The sequence below is a fragment of the Spermophilus citellus genome (genome assembly GCF_964194105.1).
Source record: "Spermophilus citellus genome assembly, chromosome: 6".
Taxonomy (NCBI): Eukaryota; Metazoa; Chordata; class Mammalia; order Rodentia; family Sciuridae; genus Spermophilus; species Spermophilus citellus.
Window position 1 is genome coordinate 138,313,961 of NC_138187.1, and position 19,012 is coordinate 138,332,972.

Below are 19,012 nucleotides of genomic sequence, written 5' to 3' on the forward strand. Positions count from 1 at the left end.
TGTCTGACATGTACACTGCTGTTGTGAACATTGTGGTATGGCTGACTGCAGTGTTGAAATGGGCATGTTGATGTCATCATGAAATGCCTTTTAGGTAGGGGTGTGTGGAGGTTATTTGGAGGAGGTCTCAAAGGAAAACTAGAAGTATTTCTAACTTGCAGTTCTCTTGGAGCTAAAAGCTCTGTTTTTCATGGAATTAATCACATATGTTTCTGGCTTAGAGTTTAGTCCATTTGTCTTTTGAAAGTGAACAATTGGCTTTTAATTCACAAAGAAGAATTTTTAGTAAAACAATTATGGAATTGTCTCAGAGGTGTATTAAATTGTTGCTCCCCTAGGTTCTATAAGTTTTGTTCTTGTAACAAATCACCAGAGTGGCCTTGGACAATTTCAGCTTACTGAAGAATTTTCTATAAAGAACGATGACTTAATTTTGTGCTATTAGTGATTATCAACATTAAATAAGAGAAAATTTGTATGTATTGTTTTGTTTCTTTGATAAAACTCTTGAAGACACGTTATTTTTAAAAAATGTATCTTCTATGTTATATATTTTTACACACTATAGATTCTTTTCATTTTGCAGTTCTGCAAGTGTTTTTTTTTTCTTCTTATGATGAGCAGCCTTAGATTTGAGCATCATGGATATTTCACTCAACATTGAGAAAAGAAGCTCACCATTTTTTCCCACCATCTCTTTCTCCTACTATACAGTGATAATTTGGGGGGCCCCTCCTTCTCTTCTATCTTCCCTGCCCAAATCCTATGGATTATATTCTTAAAGCTTTCTTCTCTGATCCCTGTTCTCCATTACAGTTGTCCACTGTCTTAGTTTAGGCAACTATCACTTTCTATGAATATCTTTTTAGATCATATATACTGAATACTAGCATTATCCCAATTTACATAAAATTATGACAATGATTATAGTCATAAGTATTGTCTATATGTGACAGTGTATACTATCAGTCATCCTTATGAGCATTTATTTAAACAAACGTAATTATCACTGTGTAATAAATACTGTTGTTATCCACAGTAGACAGGTAAAGATGAGGATTTTGAAATTTATAGAGTAAGCTGCTCAAGCCCCACATGTGGCTAAGCCAGTTCTAATGCCAAAATATATATTTTCATCCTTTATGTAATTTTGCCTTTTACAATGACTTTCTAATAAAACCAAATGTGTATTTACCTTCTATACCTATATTGCATCCCTCTGCATAACAAGCTTCAGTTTGTCTTTGCCAGTTTAGTTAACTGTCCATTAATATCTTACATTGCTACCTTTTCCCCTCTCTTTTTTAGTATTTCAGTATTACTTGCTTTATCTATCTATCTATCTTTCTATCTATTTATTTATTCTAATCAGTTATACATGACAACAGAAATCTCTTCAGTTCATTGTACACAAATGGAGCAAAACTTTTCACTGCTCTGGTTGTGTATGAAGTAAAGTCACACCATTCATGTAATCATACATGTACCTAGGGTAATGATGTCCATCTCATTCCATTGTCTTTCTTACCTCTTTTCCCCCTTCCCCGCTCCCCATTGCCCCATCCAGAGTTCCTCCACTTATCTCATGCACCCCACCCCACCCCATGTGGATTACAATTCACTTATCAGAGAAAACATTCAGCCATTGGTTTTTTGAGATTGGCTTATTTTGCTTAGCATGATATTCTCTAACTCCATCTATTTATCTGCAAATGCCATAATTTTATTCTCTTTTAATGATGAGTAATATTCCATTGTGTATATGTACCACAGTTTCTTTATCCATTCATCTATTGAACAGCATCTAGGTTGCTTCCACAGTTTAGCAGTTGTTAATTGCGCTGCCAGAAACACTGAAGTGGCTGCATTACTGTAGTGTGCTGTTTTTTACATCTTTACAGTTCTCCCATTTTAACACTGCTTTTTTAGTAGTGGCACTTATCTTCTATTTGTATCTCCCATTTATCACCTATTAAATTAATTCTATTTGTAATTACTTAATACTTCAGAATAAAAAACCCTCCTATTTATTTAATACTTCTTAATCTGGCATTAAAAACTATCTGTTCTCTGACCCCAGACTTTTCTCCTAAATTCTTTCACTATTTATTATAGTCTACTGTGATCTCTAGATAATAAACTCCTCAGGGCAGATTTTTTATCAGATTCAGTCACTACAATATATTTAGCTCTTAGGACAGTGAAGATACATAACTGACTTTTAACAAAGAAATTTTTGAGTGAATGCATAAAATGGCAGTTTTTCCTTTGCTTAAGTGTATTTTGAATGCTCCTACCTCCATGCCTTTGAAATTTTTTCAAAATACGAATTTCTTTGTAGAAGCCTAGTTGTTATGAATAACTTTATTACGTCTTCATCTGTGAACTACTATAGCTTTCTCAGATTGAAATCATTAGTGAATTTGTTGATCTCTTTTTTAAATTGATTTTATTATTATTATTTTTAGCACAGTTTTTCGTATCTCTCTATATAAAGTATGTTCATGTCAATTTATGCCATTATATTTGTACTTTTTTGCATTATAATTCTTTTTCTTTTTTTAAAAAAGAGAGTGAGAAAGAGAGAGAGTTTTTTAATATTTATTTTTTAGTTTTCAGTGGACACAACATCTTTATTTTATTTTTATGTGGTGCTGAGGATGGAACCCAGCTCCCCGCGCATGCCAGGCGAGCGCGCTAACGCTTGAGCCACATCTCCAGCCCATAATTCTTAATATACATATATACCACAATTTTTTATATCTCTGTTTGTATATAAGGTATGTTGACACCCAATTCAAGATTTCATACGTGTGTTTTGTATAATGATGACCATCACATGTTTATCTCCTATTAAATCTTAATCTTTTAAAAAGTTAAAGACTATCATTTTTAAGTTGAAGACTAATTTTCACGAAGGTTTGGACTTTTGTTTTTATAAAACAGATTTACATTTATGTTTTCTACTGAGAATTTCAATTTTAAAGATTTGTGCTTATCTTTTCTGCAGAGAATTTCAATTTAAGGTCTATGCTAAAATCAGAATGCCTTGTGGGTAGAAGTTATCAGTGCATGTACACTTGTTTTTTACTTCCATGAATTTCTTTGCAATATTGATTCTTGTTCAGGACTTGTTTTGACATTTTTTGGTCTTTATATAGTACTAAGTATAAAATTTACTGCTTTTTCCCTGTGGAAAGTTCATTTGTTTATTCATTGGATCTTCCTCATTATGGGTGACTGAACTCATGCCAGGTAGCATTCTACAGGTAAGAAGATGAAGTCTCCGCCTGTGCATCATTCTGGGTCCAATCAGGAGACAGATACTATGTGGTAATTTGACCACAGAAAGTTTAGCATAAAGAATTAAAAACTATTATAATGTGGGATTCAGTAAAGAGGGATGAGCTGATAAGAAATAGATAACGCTAAAAAATATAAGAATAGCCCTGATGAAGTGTTCTTACCATGCCTCATTAGATAGTAGATAGTTTCTATGGTGATATTCTGGCAGAATTTGCTGAAAACCTGTCCTTTGGGGTGCCAAGGAGACCTGCCCACAGAGAGATGCCATGTTTTCAAGCCTTACTGGAAAGTCACATGAGGAATGCTGAGGAAGTTGTTCATAGACCTGAATAGAAGCTGTTCACAGGACTTTTCTCACTGCCCTAACAAAGCAAACAAGGGAAGCTGCTGTCACTCAGGAAAGGAAATGTGTAGAATGACATGCAGAAGGACTATTCTTTACCAAGTATTTAGTATCTGCTTTATAAGGGGACAGGGATTAATGTCATTTGCTACCTGTGAATTTAGACCTGTGTATCTGTGCACTGTACACACACATATACTTACATATATGTGTTTAAAGGTTGATGTATGTACTTACATATATATGATATACATGTTAAATATGTATATTAAGCATATATAAGGGAATTTTATAACAACATTTTAATGTTAATATAGTAAATTATATATAATCATTCTTAAATGTTATTTATAAATTATTAGATTTATTAACCCCATTTATAAAGATTTGGAAGTTCCTTTGGAATTATTCACCTTTGTGCTTATCTTTTTTTCAGTTCCTTGTAGCTTGTAGTCAGTTTTGTTTTGTTTCTGGCAAGAGATATTTTAAATTGTGGTTTGGGGATATATGTAATGGTTAAAAGTAGCTTCAGTTAGTTTTATTTTATTTTTTGGTTATTTGAAATGTTGTGTGCAAATATGGTAATAATATGATTATCTTCTAAAATAGATTTTTGTTTCGATCCTGGTGACCTCATATAAGCCATTTAATTTCTTATTCCATGAACTACATACCAGGTAACCTCATATAAGCCATTTAGTTTCTTATATCATAAACTTTCTTATCTAAAAAATGAAGAAATTGAATAAGAATGTAGCCTAGGTAGTTGTGAGGTAGATTTAAGGAATGTTGTAGTGTTAGACTTATTAATTTTGGTGAAGAAGTAAGTGGGCTTTCCACAAGAAAAACAAAACTTCTATTGAATCGATTGTAAGTAGGAACTAGAAAGAACATATTTAGTAATAAGGAAAATTCATATAGGAGAGGGAATGTGTTTGATGGTGTTGGCACTTATGTGTATTGTGAGAGCTATGGAAATACAATGAGATGAGAAGAGTTTCATGTGACAGTAATGGCTATAGAGAGGTTTGTTTATTTTGTTCATTACCCTGTCCCCAGTACCAATAACATTTGGTGCCTCACTTACTAGCTTTGTGATAATTGGCAGTTGGTCCAGCCTTGCCTCAGTTTCTCTAACTCTATAATTAATGAAATAATGAATATATGAAGGAAGAAAGCAAACAAGAAAAATTTCAAATCATTTGGCTAGAATAAGCCAATGACCAAATATGTGATTATTAGAACTTTCCAAAGGATTTGGGTATGATGGAAAAAGGAATGGATTTTTAGGAATGAAGTATATCTGAATTTACTATCTACTGTGGCCTAAATATCTCACCCCTCCAATTCTTATGTTGAAATGTAATTGCCAATACAATAGTATTAAGAGGTGAGACCATTAGGAAGTGACTAAATTGAGGGCAGAGCCATCATGAACGGGAATAATGACCTTATAAAAGAGGTACAAGGAAGCTCTTTGCCTCCTCCTACCATGTGAGGACACAGTAACAAGGTGTCATCTGTGGAGCAGACAATGAGCCCTCACTGGACAATGAATCCACCAGCACCTTGATCTTAGACTTTCCCACCTCCAGAAAAAAGAAAAATAAATTTCTATTACTTATAAATTACCCAGTCTCAGGTAGATTGTGAAAGCTGCCTAAATGGACTAAAGTACCATCTAATAAAATAAAGGAAAATAATGAAACAAAATAACATTTTCTTTAAAAAATTTTTTTTTAAAAAATCACCATACTGTCTTCCAAAGTGGCTGTGCTATTTTGCGTTCCCGTCAGAAATGAATGAGAGTTACTGTTGGTCCAAATCCTCATCAGTGTTTTGGGTTGGGGCCATTCTAATGGGTAAATAGTGGTATCTCATTGTTTTAATTTGTATTTCCCTGATGACATATGACATGTGATATCTTTTCATATACTTAGTCATATGTATATCTTATTTGATGAGGTGTGTGGTAAGGTTTTCAGCCTATTTTTTTAATTGTTTTCTTAGTGCTGAATTTTAAGAGTACTTTGTTTACTTAGGATAACATCCTTTATTAGATATGTCTTTTGCAAGTGTTTTTCCTCAGTCTGAGCCCTCTGATTTTGTTGCATTGATTGTGTCCTTGACTAAAAATTTTAATTTAATGAAATCTAGCTTATCAATTCTTTCTTTTATGGAACATGCCTTTGGTGCCATAACTAAAAAGTCAGGCCCTAGGTCATATCAATTTTCCTCAAAATGTTATATCTTATGGATTTTCAATTGGTATATATATTATAATTATGCATGATAATGGGATTCATTATGATACATTATGCATCTATCTAATCTTCTTGCATTTTATAATTTTACATTTTAAATCTGTGATCGATATTGAATTAGGTTTTTGTTAGGGGTATAAGGTCTATATCTACATTTTTTTTTTTTGGCCTTGTGAATATCTATTTTTTTCCTCACACAATTTGTTGACAAGACTATCTTTTCTCTATATTGTATTGTCTTCGCTTCTTTGTCAACGATCAGTTGATTATATTTACATGCGACTATTTCTGAACTCTCTGTTCTGTTTAATAGATCTACTTGTCTATTTTTTTTCTTTAAACAAACACAACACTGTCTTAATTACTGTAGCCTTATGGTAAGTTTTGAAGTTAGTGTCCATCTCCAGTTTTGTTCTTCAGAATTCTTTTGGCTATTCTGTGTCCTTTGCCTTTCCATATAAACTCTAGAATTAGCTTGTATGTATCTACATAATTCCTTCCTGAAATTTTGATTGAGATTGCATTGAGTTTATAGATGAATTTTGGAAGAACTAAATCTTGAAATATTGGGTCTTCCTATCCATGGACATTTTACTCTCTCTCCTTTGACTTAGTTATTTCATTTTAAAAAAAAAGAGTTTTGCAGTTTTTCTTGCATAGTTCTTGTACCTGTTTTGTTACTTTTATACTCAAAATAGTTCACGAAGGATTTTATTGATAGTATTATGGTAGATGCATAGCATTAAAAATTTGTTTATACCCATTGACAGAAATTTAAGCACTATAAATAACTACATGTAAACAGATTAAGTAATACAAGAGAGAATTCAAATGTAAACTGTGGACTTAGGTATTAATGATGTGTCAGTGTAGGTTTGTCAACTATACGGTGTGCCACCCGAGTGAAGAATATTGATAATTGGGAAAGATATGCAACAGTGAGAGTAGGGGAGTTTATATGGTCAATATCTGAACATTTTGCTCAGATTTTCTTTGAACCTTAAACAGCTCTAAAATAAAATTTAAAAGATTCACAACCAAATACTGACATTTTTCACTGTTACAGTTGCTGTTTCTTTAATATAAATATCACTTAATTTGAATATTAACGTTTTGTTCAAGTGAGAATACTTTAAAATTGGGATAACATTGTAGTTTTCAGATATCGAACTGACACTTTTTTTGGGGGCCTAAACTTTAAAATGTGAATATAAATTAAATGTGTTTCAACAGATGCCTTCTTTATGGTTTCTAGTATTTTTCTTTTTCATTCCAGGCGGAATTTATCACATTACTATTTCTAGCAGTTTAATCTGTATACTTGCAGTTATTTATAGTGCTTAAAGTTATGAATGAACTATTGCTTCAGTTAAAAGTCAGATGACATCTCTAACATATGTATTTCTTCTTTTATGCATAAATACATTTTGGGGCAATATAAATCTACCTCTCAGTAACTCACATAGAATTCTAGTTGCAATGAGTAGGATTTCTACCTAAGAATAAGGTACAATCTGGCCAGGTTTTACAGAGACTAGAATAATGGGACTGGCAATGTGTAAATATGAAATTTTTCCCTCTAAAGTGTGTCAGTTAGGAATTTTTATATTTTCCATTGTGGTCATTACATTTGATGAGTAATTTTTCTGCTGTCTCCCTGGGAATCTGATGAATGTGTTTTTTGCCTCCACAAAGCACATGCCTACTTAATGTTTAAAACACTGCTTAGTTTTTTGTTATTAGGCTAATATGTGGAGTTTAACTTCAAGAAAAAGTAACAGATCACAACAGAATATTACAAAAGAGGAGAACTTTGGTTTCAAACTTAATTGTACTTTGCTTCTTACAGGATATATGATCTCAGGCAGTTGTTTTAACTTTGCGTCCATGTCCTGATCTGTAAGATGGGATTAAAGATAGTTGTACTTATTTCATTAGATTTTTGTGAGGATTAGATCTGTATACTTCAAATAGTCAAAATATGGCCTGGCATAAGGTAAACAATATATAAATATTTGAAATTATTATTAATATTTTCATTATGAATGTCAGTCTGCTATTAAACCAAGTGGCCTAGGATTGAAATTTGTAAGTGCATTTTATTCTATAACTAAATTCACTATTGCTGACCTTAGTTTTCAAGTTTCTTAATCTGAAGATTTTATAGGCCCCAGGTTTTGAATCTTTTTTTCCCCATTGGTTCTTTTTAGTTATACATGATGGTAAAATCTATTTTGATAATTATGAAAGCATGGAATATGTCTTGTTATCACATGGTTCTCATAAATACTTATTTTATAATTGGAATCTATAAGAAATTTAGATCTCAATGTTTTCATTTTCCATTAATCAGTCCTTTGGGACAATATCAGTTCAATATTTTGAGTATACTTTATGAAAGTGAATGTGTTTTAAAATATTCGTATGCTACTTCAAGCTAAGATTTTTTCCCCTTAAACCTTTAGTCATATGTCTAAGTACAAAGTTCATTCATATGTCATCTATACCCTTTTTACATAGCCTAGAGGTTGTTTTATGCAATATTTTAGTGCATCTATATTTGACTGCAGTCCATCACATGAGCTCAGTTAAGGGATTTTCCATTTGTGGTGTCGTGTTAACATTCAAAACTTTTTGGATGTGGGGGAATTACAGATTTTGGATTTTTGGAATAGGTATCATCAACCTACAATGTATGTTTTGCTTGTTTATTATTTGTATTCTTCATAACACATACAAACAGGGACTTTGTTTTGTTCAATATTGTGTTCCTTTTACCTAGGAAGGATTTATGAAAACACAAAGCAAGCCCTTAAAATTTTTGTTGAACTGAGCAAATGAATTAATATATTTCCAATTGCATAGTTAACCTAATGCACTGTCAAGCACTGAGAAGTAATCTTTAGATGTATTTTAAAGGTAGATCTGAATTATAGTTAAAATATGCTGTTAACCACTTAATGGGAAAATATGTATTACTAAGTATCTAAAAAAAGTAAGAATTGAATTTATCTTATTTAAAGAATGTTTGACTTGTGAAAGGCAATGCTTGCAAATCATCTAGCATAAATTCTTATTTTAAAGATTAAGAAATTCACAACTTATTATGTTAGATGTGCCAGAGGCCACACAGCTTATTAATGTCAGAGCCCTAATTTTTTTCTGTCATATACTTTTTTTTTGTACCAGGAATTGAACCCATGGCAAATTTAACCACTGAGCCACATTTCCAATCCTTTTTTATATTTTTTAAAGAGGTAGAGTGTCAATGAGTTGCTTGCTAAGTTGCTAAGGCTGGCTTTGAACTTGAAGTTGATCCTCTTGTCTCAGCCTCCCAAACTGCTGGGATTACAGGCATGTGCCACCAAGCCTGGCTCGTATACTTGATTATAATTTTATATAACATATATGAATGTGTTTGATTTCCTAGTAAATTTATTTTTACTTTCTTATAATTTACTTACAACTTTGTTATGCTTTCTACAAAGTAGTTGTTAAAATGATGTTGTTCTTGCATGCAATTGGAGGCATATAGGGGATTTTTTTTTTCTTTTTGGCTGGTGTTGGGGGTGAACCTAGGGCCTTACACAGGTGAGGCAACTGCTCTACCAGTGAGCCACATCCCAATCCTTTGATATGCTTCTACTTTGTAAATATCCACTTGGATGTCTCCTGGTCAACAGAACTTGCAAACTCAAGTTCTGTATGATTCAACCTAAGCCTGGCATTTTTGTTATATTAGTCTTAATAATTCATTCTCATTGCTTAGGCTAAACACTGGGGCTGGGGAGAGATTGTTGTATATTCCTACCTCTCCTTGCCATTTATTTTCCATATCTAGAAAGTTGTCAAGTCCTGTGAAGCTTTATTTTCTCCTGATCTCTCCTGATAGATCTTGATTATCAGGGATGACCCCCTGCAAGATGTTGGACATGACAGAAATTTTTTGACTCTGCTTATGATCACTGAAACTATCCTCTTAAAAAAATCCAGTCACATACAATTGTGCCTTGTTAGTCATTTAAGGGTGACCATTGACGGATAGAGGAAGTATTCTGTGTAGCATTTAGAAAGGTATTCTGAATTTCGGGTGTGGCCAGTGAAATAAGTCAGCCTCATTATAGATCATTTTGACAATTTGTTTTTCCTCCTGCTTCACTATTACTATTTTCTCAAAAATCAAAAGGAATAGCACCCTTCCCTTTTTTTTAAGATTTAAAATGAGCTGTTTTAAAAGTCATCTGTGTGCAGATGGAGAAATTGAGTAATTAGCTGACTTTCAAAGCTACCTAAACTTTCCTGACCCATCAGGTTATCCCAAAGGGATGGAGAGAGTTAGGACAGCTTTAAAGATGCCTAATTTACAACCAGGAAGTACCTAAAAGCTCTAGGAGAATTTGACACAATGAGTTAGAGCAACCCCGTTTTCATTTCCTTCTAGTTAAATTTTGTAACATAAATAAATCCATGATCTATAATTGTTAAATAGAAGTATTTGAATGCCTCCTAGTGGAATCTGATATGCTCCGATTACATTTTTTAAAAAAATAATATTAATTGAAAGAATACTCATAAATTAATAAAGATAGCAAATTCAAGGCATTAAAACCCTTTAATGAAAGTATGATGTGGAATCAGATACATTATCTGTTGTACAAAATTAACCAAAAATCTGGAAAAATATCACACACATGACAAAGATAAGTACATTTCAATGAAATTTTTTCATGATTTTGGTTTGAATGACATTATTTAAATTGTTTTTTTCAATTTTTCACTTAAAGATAAACAAATTAGCTTCCAATATGATTGGGATTGCTTTGGTTACATTTATTCTTTAAGGTAATTGTGATTCTCATGTATATGTTTTAATTTCTTTGCATAACAATGAAATAGAGAAAATGGTTTATAGAAAGTCTGTGGTCCATTTTCAGATAGTTTTTTGAAAATTTTGATTCTCAGTTTCATCAAAATTATTTTATTAGTAACTTTGAACTATAGGCTACAGAAAAACTTTAAAATGACAAAAGAAGAATGCTGATTTAATTACTAGACAGTAAAAATAAACTTTACCTCTATAGAAACATAATTAAAATGAAACAAAGTCAAATGGAAAGAATTCTTATGAGGGTCAGTAAAAAGGAGAAAAAAAAATGATATCTCCTTGTTAAGCATTAAAAATGTTTAATTAACTGCTTGCCAAAACAAAACAATTAAAATGGCAATTACCTTTAAAATAGCAACAATGTAATTGCAGCTGCTGTGATATAAAGCTAGGAAACAAAATGTTAATCTAGAATGAACAGTTTAAATATGAAATTATGATATACTTGGCTTCCTGTAGTACAGCTGTCAAGCTTGGGCAGTTTGCTGGTCAATAGTGACATTCTATGTGTCAGTGAACAGAGTCTCTTGATACCATAACCCACAGTTCACACATTACTGAAGCTCCAACTGTCGAACGTTCAAGTCCCCTGGTATTATTGCAGCTTCCAGACTCTCCTGACTGGCTCATGTTTCATTCTTTGGCAATTTGCCCTAATGATATCCCTCAGGAGCTTTCAGCCTCTCTTCTTTTCCATATTTAATCGTGCTGTATTAATCTGAATGATGCGCAAACTGTGCTGCACAAATCGTAATTTCCTACAATATATTCTGAGATGCTTACCTGATTTTTCAGTTTTAACTTTATTTATGTTCTAAATTTTAACCCCAAAGTATATTTTTATGTGGTTATAACTATCTACATATGATTCCCATGAAGCTACTCTTGCTTTTTATATATTTTTTACAGGAGTCCCTGAGACATAAAAGACTTTATTTATATAACTGGTAGAGGCATTGTGAGTTATGTCATTGTGTAAATTTTTCTATGATTATCATTCATCTTTGATACCTTGGACATGGCTTTTTGTTTGGAGGGTCAGCGGCTACTTATTATTGTTGTCCTTTTGTAAATTTTAGTTAACTGCTTGTCTCCATGGATCGGCTGCTCTGCTCTACCCAATGTATTGGCAACATATATACATCCCAGTGCTTCCTCCACACCTGCTGGACTACTGCTGGTAAGCTGGCTTTTGCCAGACGGCTTTAAATCCAGGTTTCATGATTAGAAAACAGATCCGCTTATTTGTAGATTAGGTAAACCTCCTGTATATGTGAAAAAAAAAATCACAGGAACTTGACTTTTGCGTTAGTAATACATACTAAAGAGTACTTTTATGGAGGCCAGAGTAGTTCTTTCCACAGAAAATGTTCCCTTGGCAAACAAAGCTCTTTAAATTTTGTGAATTTATTCTGCAGTCATTTAGATAATTCAGTACATAAATAGAAACAAAATTTTTGTTTGTGGCTGGGAAAATTGGACAGAAGTATGGTATTAATTAGAAAACCCAGTGTTCCAGGTGTCAGAACTTGTCTGGAAAGTCTGCCAGTTACTACATTGTCTCTGTCAGGGCACACTTTTGTTTCCTGTACCCCAGGATACACTTTCTTTTACCTCTGCTTTCCCCAATAGCACACTGAATACCTTGTACTGACAAAAGGGTTGCTTTTAATATAAGAATTATATTAAAATATAATATTGGTTTAAGTCAAAATTTCAGCCTAAAGCTGCTATAAAAAGAAAAAGAAAAACAGTGTTGGGCGTAATAATAAAAGGTTTGCTTGCCTTAGAAACAACTCCCAGTGATTTCACCAGTCTGAATTCATTCAGGCCTCTAGAAATTATGAGAACAATGACCAATGACCCCCTTGTTCTCCTCCCTAGAAGAGTCTACATACTTAGAGTGAGGATAGCAGGGAGCAGACTACTAAAAAGCAGCTTTGGGACCTTCTTTAGGACTGGGGTATGTTATCTTTACTGCATAATCATTTTCTGGAGGCATACCTTAATTTGTAAGAAATTTGATGGGATTTTTTCCCCTTTAAATCATACACATACATGCACAGGAGGAAATCATTTCAGCTTTAATGTGTTTGTTTAAATCCTAACTAATATTAGTAAAAATCAGTTCCTTTAAAAATAACATTTATTTAGCTTTTTATTTCTTGAAGGACAAATTAAAGTACTTAAGGATTAAAATTATATAAGTTCATATATTAAAGTTTTTAAATTAAGTTTTTTTGTGACTAATCTGCTTATAATAAGTGATGATAATAACAGTATATGTACTTGGACACATATTTTGATTATACTGCTCTATTGGTTTCCACAGCATGGTAGTAGTATTGATACTGCTGTGAAGTAGGTACCAGTGACCTACCACTGCTCTTCTGCCCTTGGAGAAATGTTTCGCAGATTATAGGAATGCAATTAATTATATTGTGAAGTATCATACTCACAAGATTAAGTGTAAAGCTCTAAACCTATAAATAGTCTCTTATGACATGTATTTTAGAGTTTTCTTTTGACCAGCACACCTACAATATCTTAACCATCCTTGAAGGCAGAGATTGGAGTTCATTCATGTCAACATATGCAGTAGTTCTTTGCACACGGTGTTCTGTAATTAAAATTTACTGTATTGATGAACAGTTTAAAAATATAGGTCAATTGAGTGTTTCAAGAACTAAGACTTCTAATTATGAAGTTTAGAATTATATTTTATCGGGTTATAATGCTCATGTCATCTTAATTTTTTCTATTAAAATAATCTGACCTCTTAGAGGTAACACACCTCTAAGCTCATTTCTCTATAATGAATTACACATTTAATGTTATTTAGAAACTGTTCAATGACTCAGGGAAATTTTTACTAATTTTTTCCAAAGCTACCTTTCTGATACTTTCCATCCCTGACAGCAAATCCTTTTTTTTTTTTGCTGCTTCCATTATAATGAAAGAAGCTTGTTCTATATTTCAACCCTGGAATTTTCTTTCTAATGTCTGAAGTAGCTGTTAGGACAGGTTCTAACAGCTTTTATAACAGAGCAGTGATACCCAAGCAAGGAGTTTATCTGAAACTTTCTGAACTTTACAGATACAGTGATAGGTTAATTTCTACTGTAGGAACTAAGAACTATGATTTTTTTTTCTAGAAATAGCCATTTGAGATTCTGGCTCTCTTCCATTATTAGAAAATTTGGTGGACTAAACAATTTTCTAAGAAAAATGGTTTTTCTTCCCTTTGAATCCTTCAAGTTAAAATCATATTAATCTACCTGCACAAGGGGAAAATATTTCATATTATCCCTTCAATCTCTTTGAATAAATGATTTTAATATTCCAGTTCAAAATAACACCATGAAGGTTTGATAGGAGTAGATGTATTATTGTTAACTCTTTAGAGTGATAAGAGCTTTCCAAATCCTGAAGTAATCTAGCTCCTCAAAGTATTTCTGTTTTTGTATCTGATAGCTCTGGCATAGAACAGGTTGTGGAGAACCATAATGCCATCTTGTGACCATGGGTGAATATCGCATCTTGGTTTATTGATAAAGCCTATCTACTTTGTTGGTCTGTTCATTCATCCATGTATTTGTTCATCAAACATCTACTGAGCAACTATTTGCCAAGATGTGTGTATGTAATGTGATGAATAAGATTAAGTTTTTGCCCTTGGGAGCTTCACAGATAGGAAGACATACATATATACTGACATAAACTTATATGTGCATACACATACACACATAAAGCTCAGATATTGTAAGTCCTATTGTGGAGACATACAAAAGAACCATGCATGGAAATCGAAGAAACAGCCCACCTTCTTGGAAGGTTAGGGATGATCCTCAGAAGAAAGTTATACAATCTGTATTTTTCCCTTAATCAGCCAAAATAAGAGTATTTTAATGTGGCAAGTTTATGACACTGATAAACTATCTGAGTTCATAAATGCTTAAGAGGTGTTGTGATCTACGAGTAGTAAAAGTAAATTGTTGTTTGGTCAGGGAATAGTTAAGTCAGTCTTTTCATTTAGCTCATCTATCTGATTCTGCTATGAAATGATCAATTTAGCTTCTAAGGAAACACTTTTTTTTAAATGGAAGATTACAATCTTAATACTACCCTCAATAGATTGCTGTTATAGTTACAGGTAGTCTGTTTGTTAAGAAAACCTAAAAAGAAAAGAAAGGCAATATTTTGAGTGAAGGTTAGTTTCTACCAAAAAGAAACAGCATTCATAATAGAGCCTTCTATATTCTGTCTTTTCAAAATAACTTCACTGATGGAAAGATCTAGGACAGTTTTGCACATGGATGTTAACATCTGTGTTGCTAAGGATCTCTTCCTGACTTATTAACACCCTAATTTAATTAGGAAATTTTAGCTAGGGTTTGCAAAATTTCTTTCCATGAGACTTGGCTTATTTTATATTAGGAGGTACACAATCCACTATGAAAAGGTGGGAAGGAAACACCTATTCAATTAATCCCATATTCTGAAAAATATCATAATTACTTTAGAAAATCTGTGTTGTAGATTAATAATGCTTGTGCCTCAGATAGCTCTATTTTTGGATTTTATTTAAAATTAGTGAGGAAAAAAACTTGTGGATACTTACTTAGCTATCTTATAAACAAATTTTGAATTACTTTATTATTATTATAAAAAGTTTTGAGTTACTTTATTATTTTATTATTTATTACTCTGCATAGATGCTTTTTACTGAATCTTTAATTCTATCTTTACAATTTATATAAACTTATTGTTTGTATCTCAAAAGATAAGTAGCCTTCATAATCTTTAACAAGTATTTTTCTAGATGTATTTCCTAGAATTTTAGTAGATTACTTAGCAGTTTGAACTCTCATTTAATAAAACTGTGGTCCATCCAGTATCCCTTCAACATGTATAAGAGGAACATACTATGTTTAAAAGCCTTGAATATTTTGGCAAGCACTCTTCTATTAAAATGTGTTTTGGAATTTAAGATACCATAGACTTTCTGTATTATACATCTTGTGGTTAGGATATCCTAACTGGGGGTGAATTGGAAGGTTTTGTGGTAACTAATAATTTTATACTATTTTGGATGTTTGGAGGGCTTAACATATTTAAAATCTTGAGAGTTGCCTACCTTATTTAGTGACAGTGGCCCAAGCCTGATTCTGGGGGCCCAGAATAGTGATCTATACTTTGTTTGTTATCTGTAGAGTCCAAGGGATGAAAACATGAACTAGGGAGTAACTGGCCTTCCCTTATTTAAGTAAAAGTGGAACAGTCCACATTTGTTCCTCCTTTTTCCTTTTTACGGAAGAAAATCTATTGGGTCTTAAGGATATCGAGACCTATAAATAGTTCTCGACTTTCAGTCAAATGAAGTATCCAAAATATCAGATCAATTCCAGATGGTCTGTTGCATAAAAATTAAAAAAGAATAGGAAGGAAAAAAGCTACAAAAGGCAAAGACAACTGGGAATTAGAATGTAGTACAATAATAAGTAATGAACTAGAACGTACAGGCTACTGAGAAGCAAAGAACTTCATCCATTGTGTGTGTGTGTGTGTGTGTGTGTGTGTGTGTGTGTGCGTGCGTGCGTGTGAATTCTGGAAGTATAGGTTACTGTTTATCCATCCTTAAATGAACTTGGAACTTTCTGAGATTACTTTGAAATACCTGAATCTGTCAAGGTGCCTGTTATTTTTATCTATTATTAGTTCTCAGTAGAAAAGTGAACACAGAGTTTGGACAGCACTGTTTTAATAATGGCAGTAATGGTTAGAAAATTATGCAAATCCTTTGAGAAAGAGGATTATCTGTTTGCCTTAATAGAAAAGGTTTGCATTAATAAAGCACAAAGATGCCCATAAAAGAATTGCTAAAATGTTTTATTTTTATATAGCTATTTGTTCACATATCTTCTATCACTTTTGTAGACATCTGTACATTCTTATGTTTTCCTGTTAGATAATAATTTTGTTTGAAATGTCAAGTTGAATAATTTTCTTCTTGTATTTCCTAAGAAATATTTCTAAAATTACTAGTAGCATAGATTTTGTATATTAAAAGTTCTTTAACGTTTGCATTTCTGCTAGGGTACAAGATTCACAAGGAAACACATTTCAGTCATATTGTTTATTATTATTCCCAAGCCCCTACCTCAGAGCCTGGCACCTCCAATATCAGGCATTGAATTAATTAATACAAAATCCTTGTTTTATTTGAGTATTTTTAATTTATTAAAATTATTTTATTCATTACACTGAAAGTGGAATAAATCTGAATTTATAAAACTTAAATTAAAGGTGATATACATGAGGGAAGAGAAAGCACATTATGGGAGGAACTTGTTTATTTTTTCAACTCTACTTCCAGAATACTGCCTGGCACACATTAAGTCTCAGTAAATATTCTGTGACTATGTAACTGACTGACTGAGTAAATATTTGGAGACACAGTAGGTATGAAATAATGAAGACATATTAAGAAAATCACAGAAATAAGAATGAGAAAATATGTGCAAAAATGTAATAAATTTGATGATTATTTAGGATCTATTTGCTGTGAGGTATATGGAAAAGATTCAACTCAGACTGTGGCCTAGGCCCTGAGAGTCTTAAATAAAAACATGCTTTTTAGGTATTATAACTCTTAATTTAATTACAAATGATTTTGTGATTTTTAGATAAGCCAACCTTAATTTAAATGTTAATGACCTCTAGGATTAAATTTGAGTTTTATATATTGAATAATTTTGAATGTAGAATGTGCTGTTCTGGAACTGAGCATTTAGTAAATTTAATTTTTTAAGCACTTGAAATACTTATATTATTGTTTCAGTTTTAACAAACTATATGAATCTATATATATATATATTTTTTTAATTTAGTGCCCCAATGCCATACCTGATTGGAATACACTCCAGCCTCATAGAGGTGAGTATCTTTTAGAAATGAGATAGTGATAAAATTTACTCATTAAAAATAATACTTAAAACAGTTTTGTTTGAAAGAATATCAAATGAATAATACCAAGCAGTGACTAACTTCATATTTAAGAGCTAATTAAATGATCATTTAAAAAAGTTAGCATTGAAATAATTTCATTTAGATTAGTGTACTAAGTGAGCATTTTTAGTGGCATGAAACCCATGAAAATAGGTTATGTTTTATAGAAGTCATATGGTAAGTTTTGAATACTAAAAACTTTAATCCTTAATGAACTACTTTTCTTGATGGTAACTTGATATCTTTTATATCTTTTTCTTGGAACTATATTTTGAAAATTAAAATTTACGTACTTGTGGCTCAGAAAATGAAATGTTTTTATTTTGAAAACTTCATTTTTTTAGTTTATTTCTATGTGGTTTTAATATGCTAATGACAAACTTTGAAATTAGAATATAGCTTCTTTTTATATTTTAATTTTCAGTCCTGTTGGGGGATGAAAATTTGGGATTTTTTTAGCTGTCATCAGATCATTCCAAAATGATTTTTTTTTAAACTTAAGTTATCCTTGTAGTGAAACTACTTAAACTTCAAAGTTCTTGAATCTGAATCAGTGATATTTCCAGAGTAGACTTTTTGCAAGATTAGCCTGTGAAAAAATAAACAAAGCTTTATATGAAAGCAGAAAATTTGAGTCAGTTGAGTGGAAACATTATGATGGGTGATTTCAGTTTTCTTTGAATACTTTTCTCTTTTGGCTGATTGTACAGATTAACAATTTAACCTAATTTCTAATTAACAAAATAATGAGTTAAATGTGATTTTCTTAGTTGCTGTTACTATATACATCAGTCCTTCCCTTTGATCAAAGAAGATTCTTTTGATGTATTTTAAAATTCTCAAGGGTCATATGAGAGAGTCATGTTCCAGCAAAAGGCCTGGATTATAGAATTACACCTGAGCTCTAGTTTGAGGCATTTTTTTTTTTTGCAAAATAGTAGGCAATATTTTTTATTTGCTTCATCATTAATAGAAAGTAAATCTTAATGAATTTTTAATAGGCTTGAATTGTTTTTTATATTGAAATTCAGGTTGGATAACTTTATGATTTCTTATATTTTATTCATTTTTATAAAAGTTTTCCTATAAGCTTAGGCATTTTCAGTGAAAAAACAAAGTATATGAAATGTAGAATAGATGAATTTAGGTATTCAGTCTGGTATTAGATCATGGAATATTTCGTAGCATTTTTTAAAATATTTTTTT

The 19,012-nt window shown here is 31.9% G+C and overlaps 1 protein-coding gene across 1 annotated transcript in view; it reads left to right on the plus strand.

Moving 5' to 3' along the window:
• The window catches only part of DENND1B (DENN domain containing 1B), a 233,626-nt gene that overhangs the window by 120,462 nt on the left and 94,152 nt on the right, over positions 1-19,012 (plus strand). The window contains exons 10-11 of the mRNA XM_081300539.1: positions 11,878-11,978; positions 17,689-17,734. Of these exons, the coding sequence (XP_081156665.1) occupies positions 11,878-11,978; positions 17,689-17,734 (147 nt within the window). The remainder of the gene's footprint in view (positions 1-11,877; positions 11,979-17,688; positions 17,735-19,012) is intronic.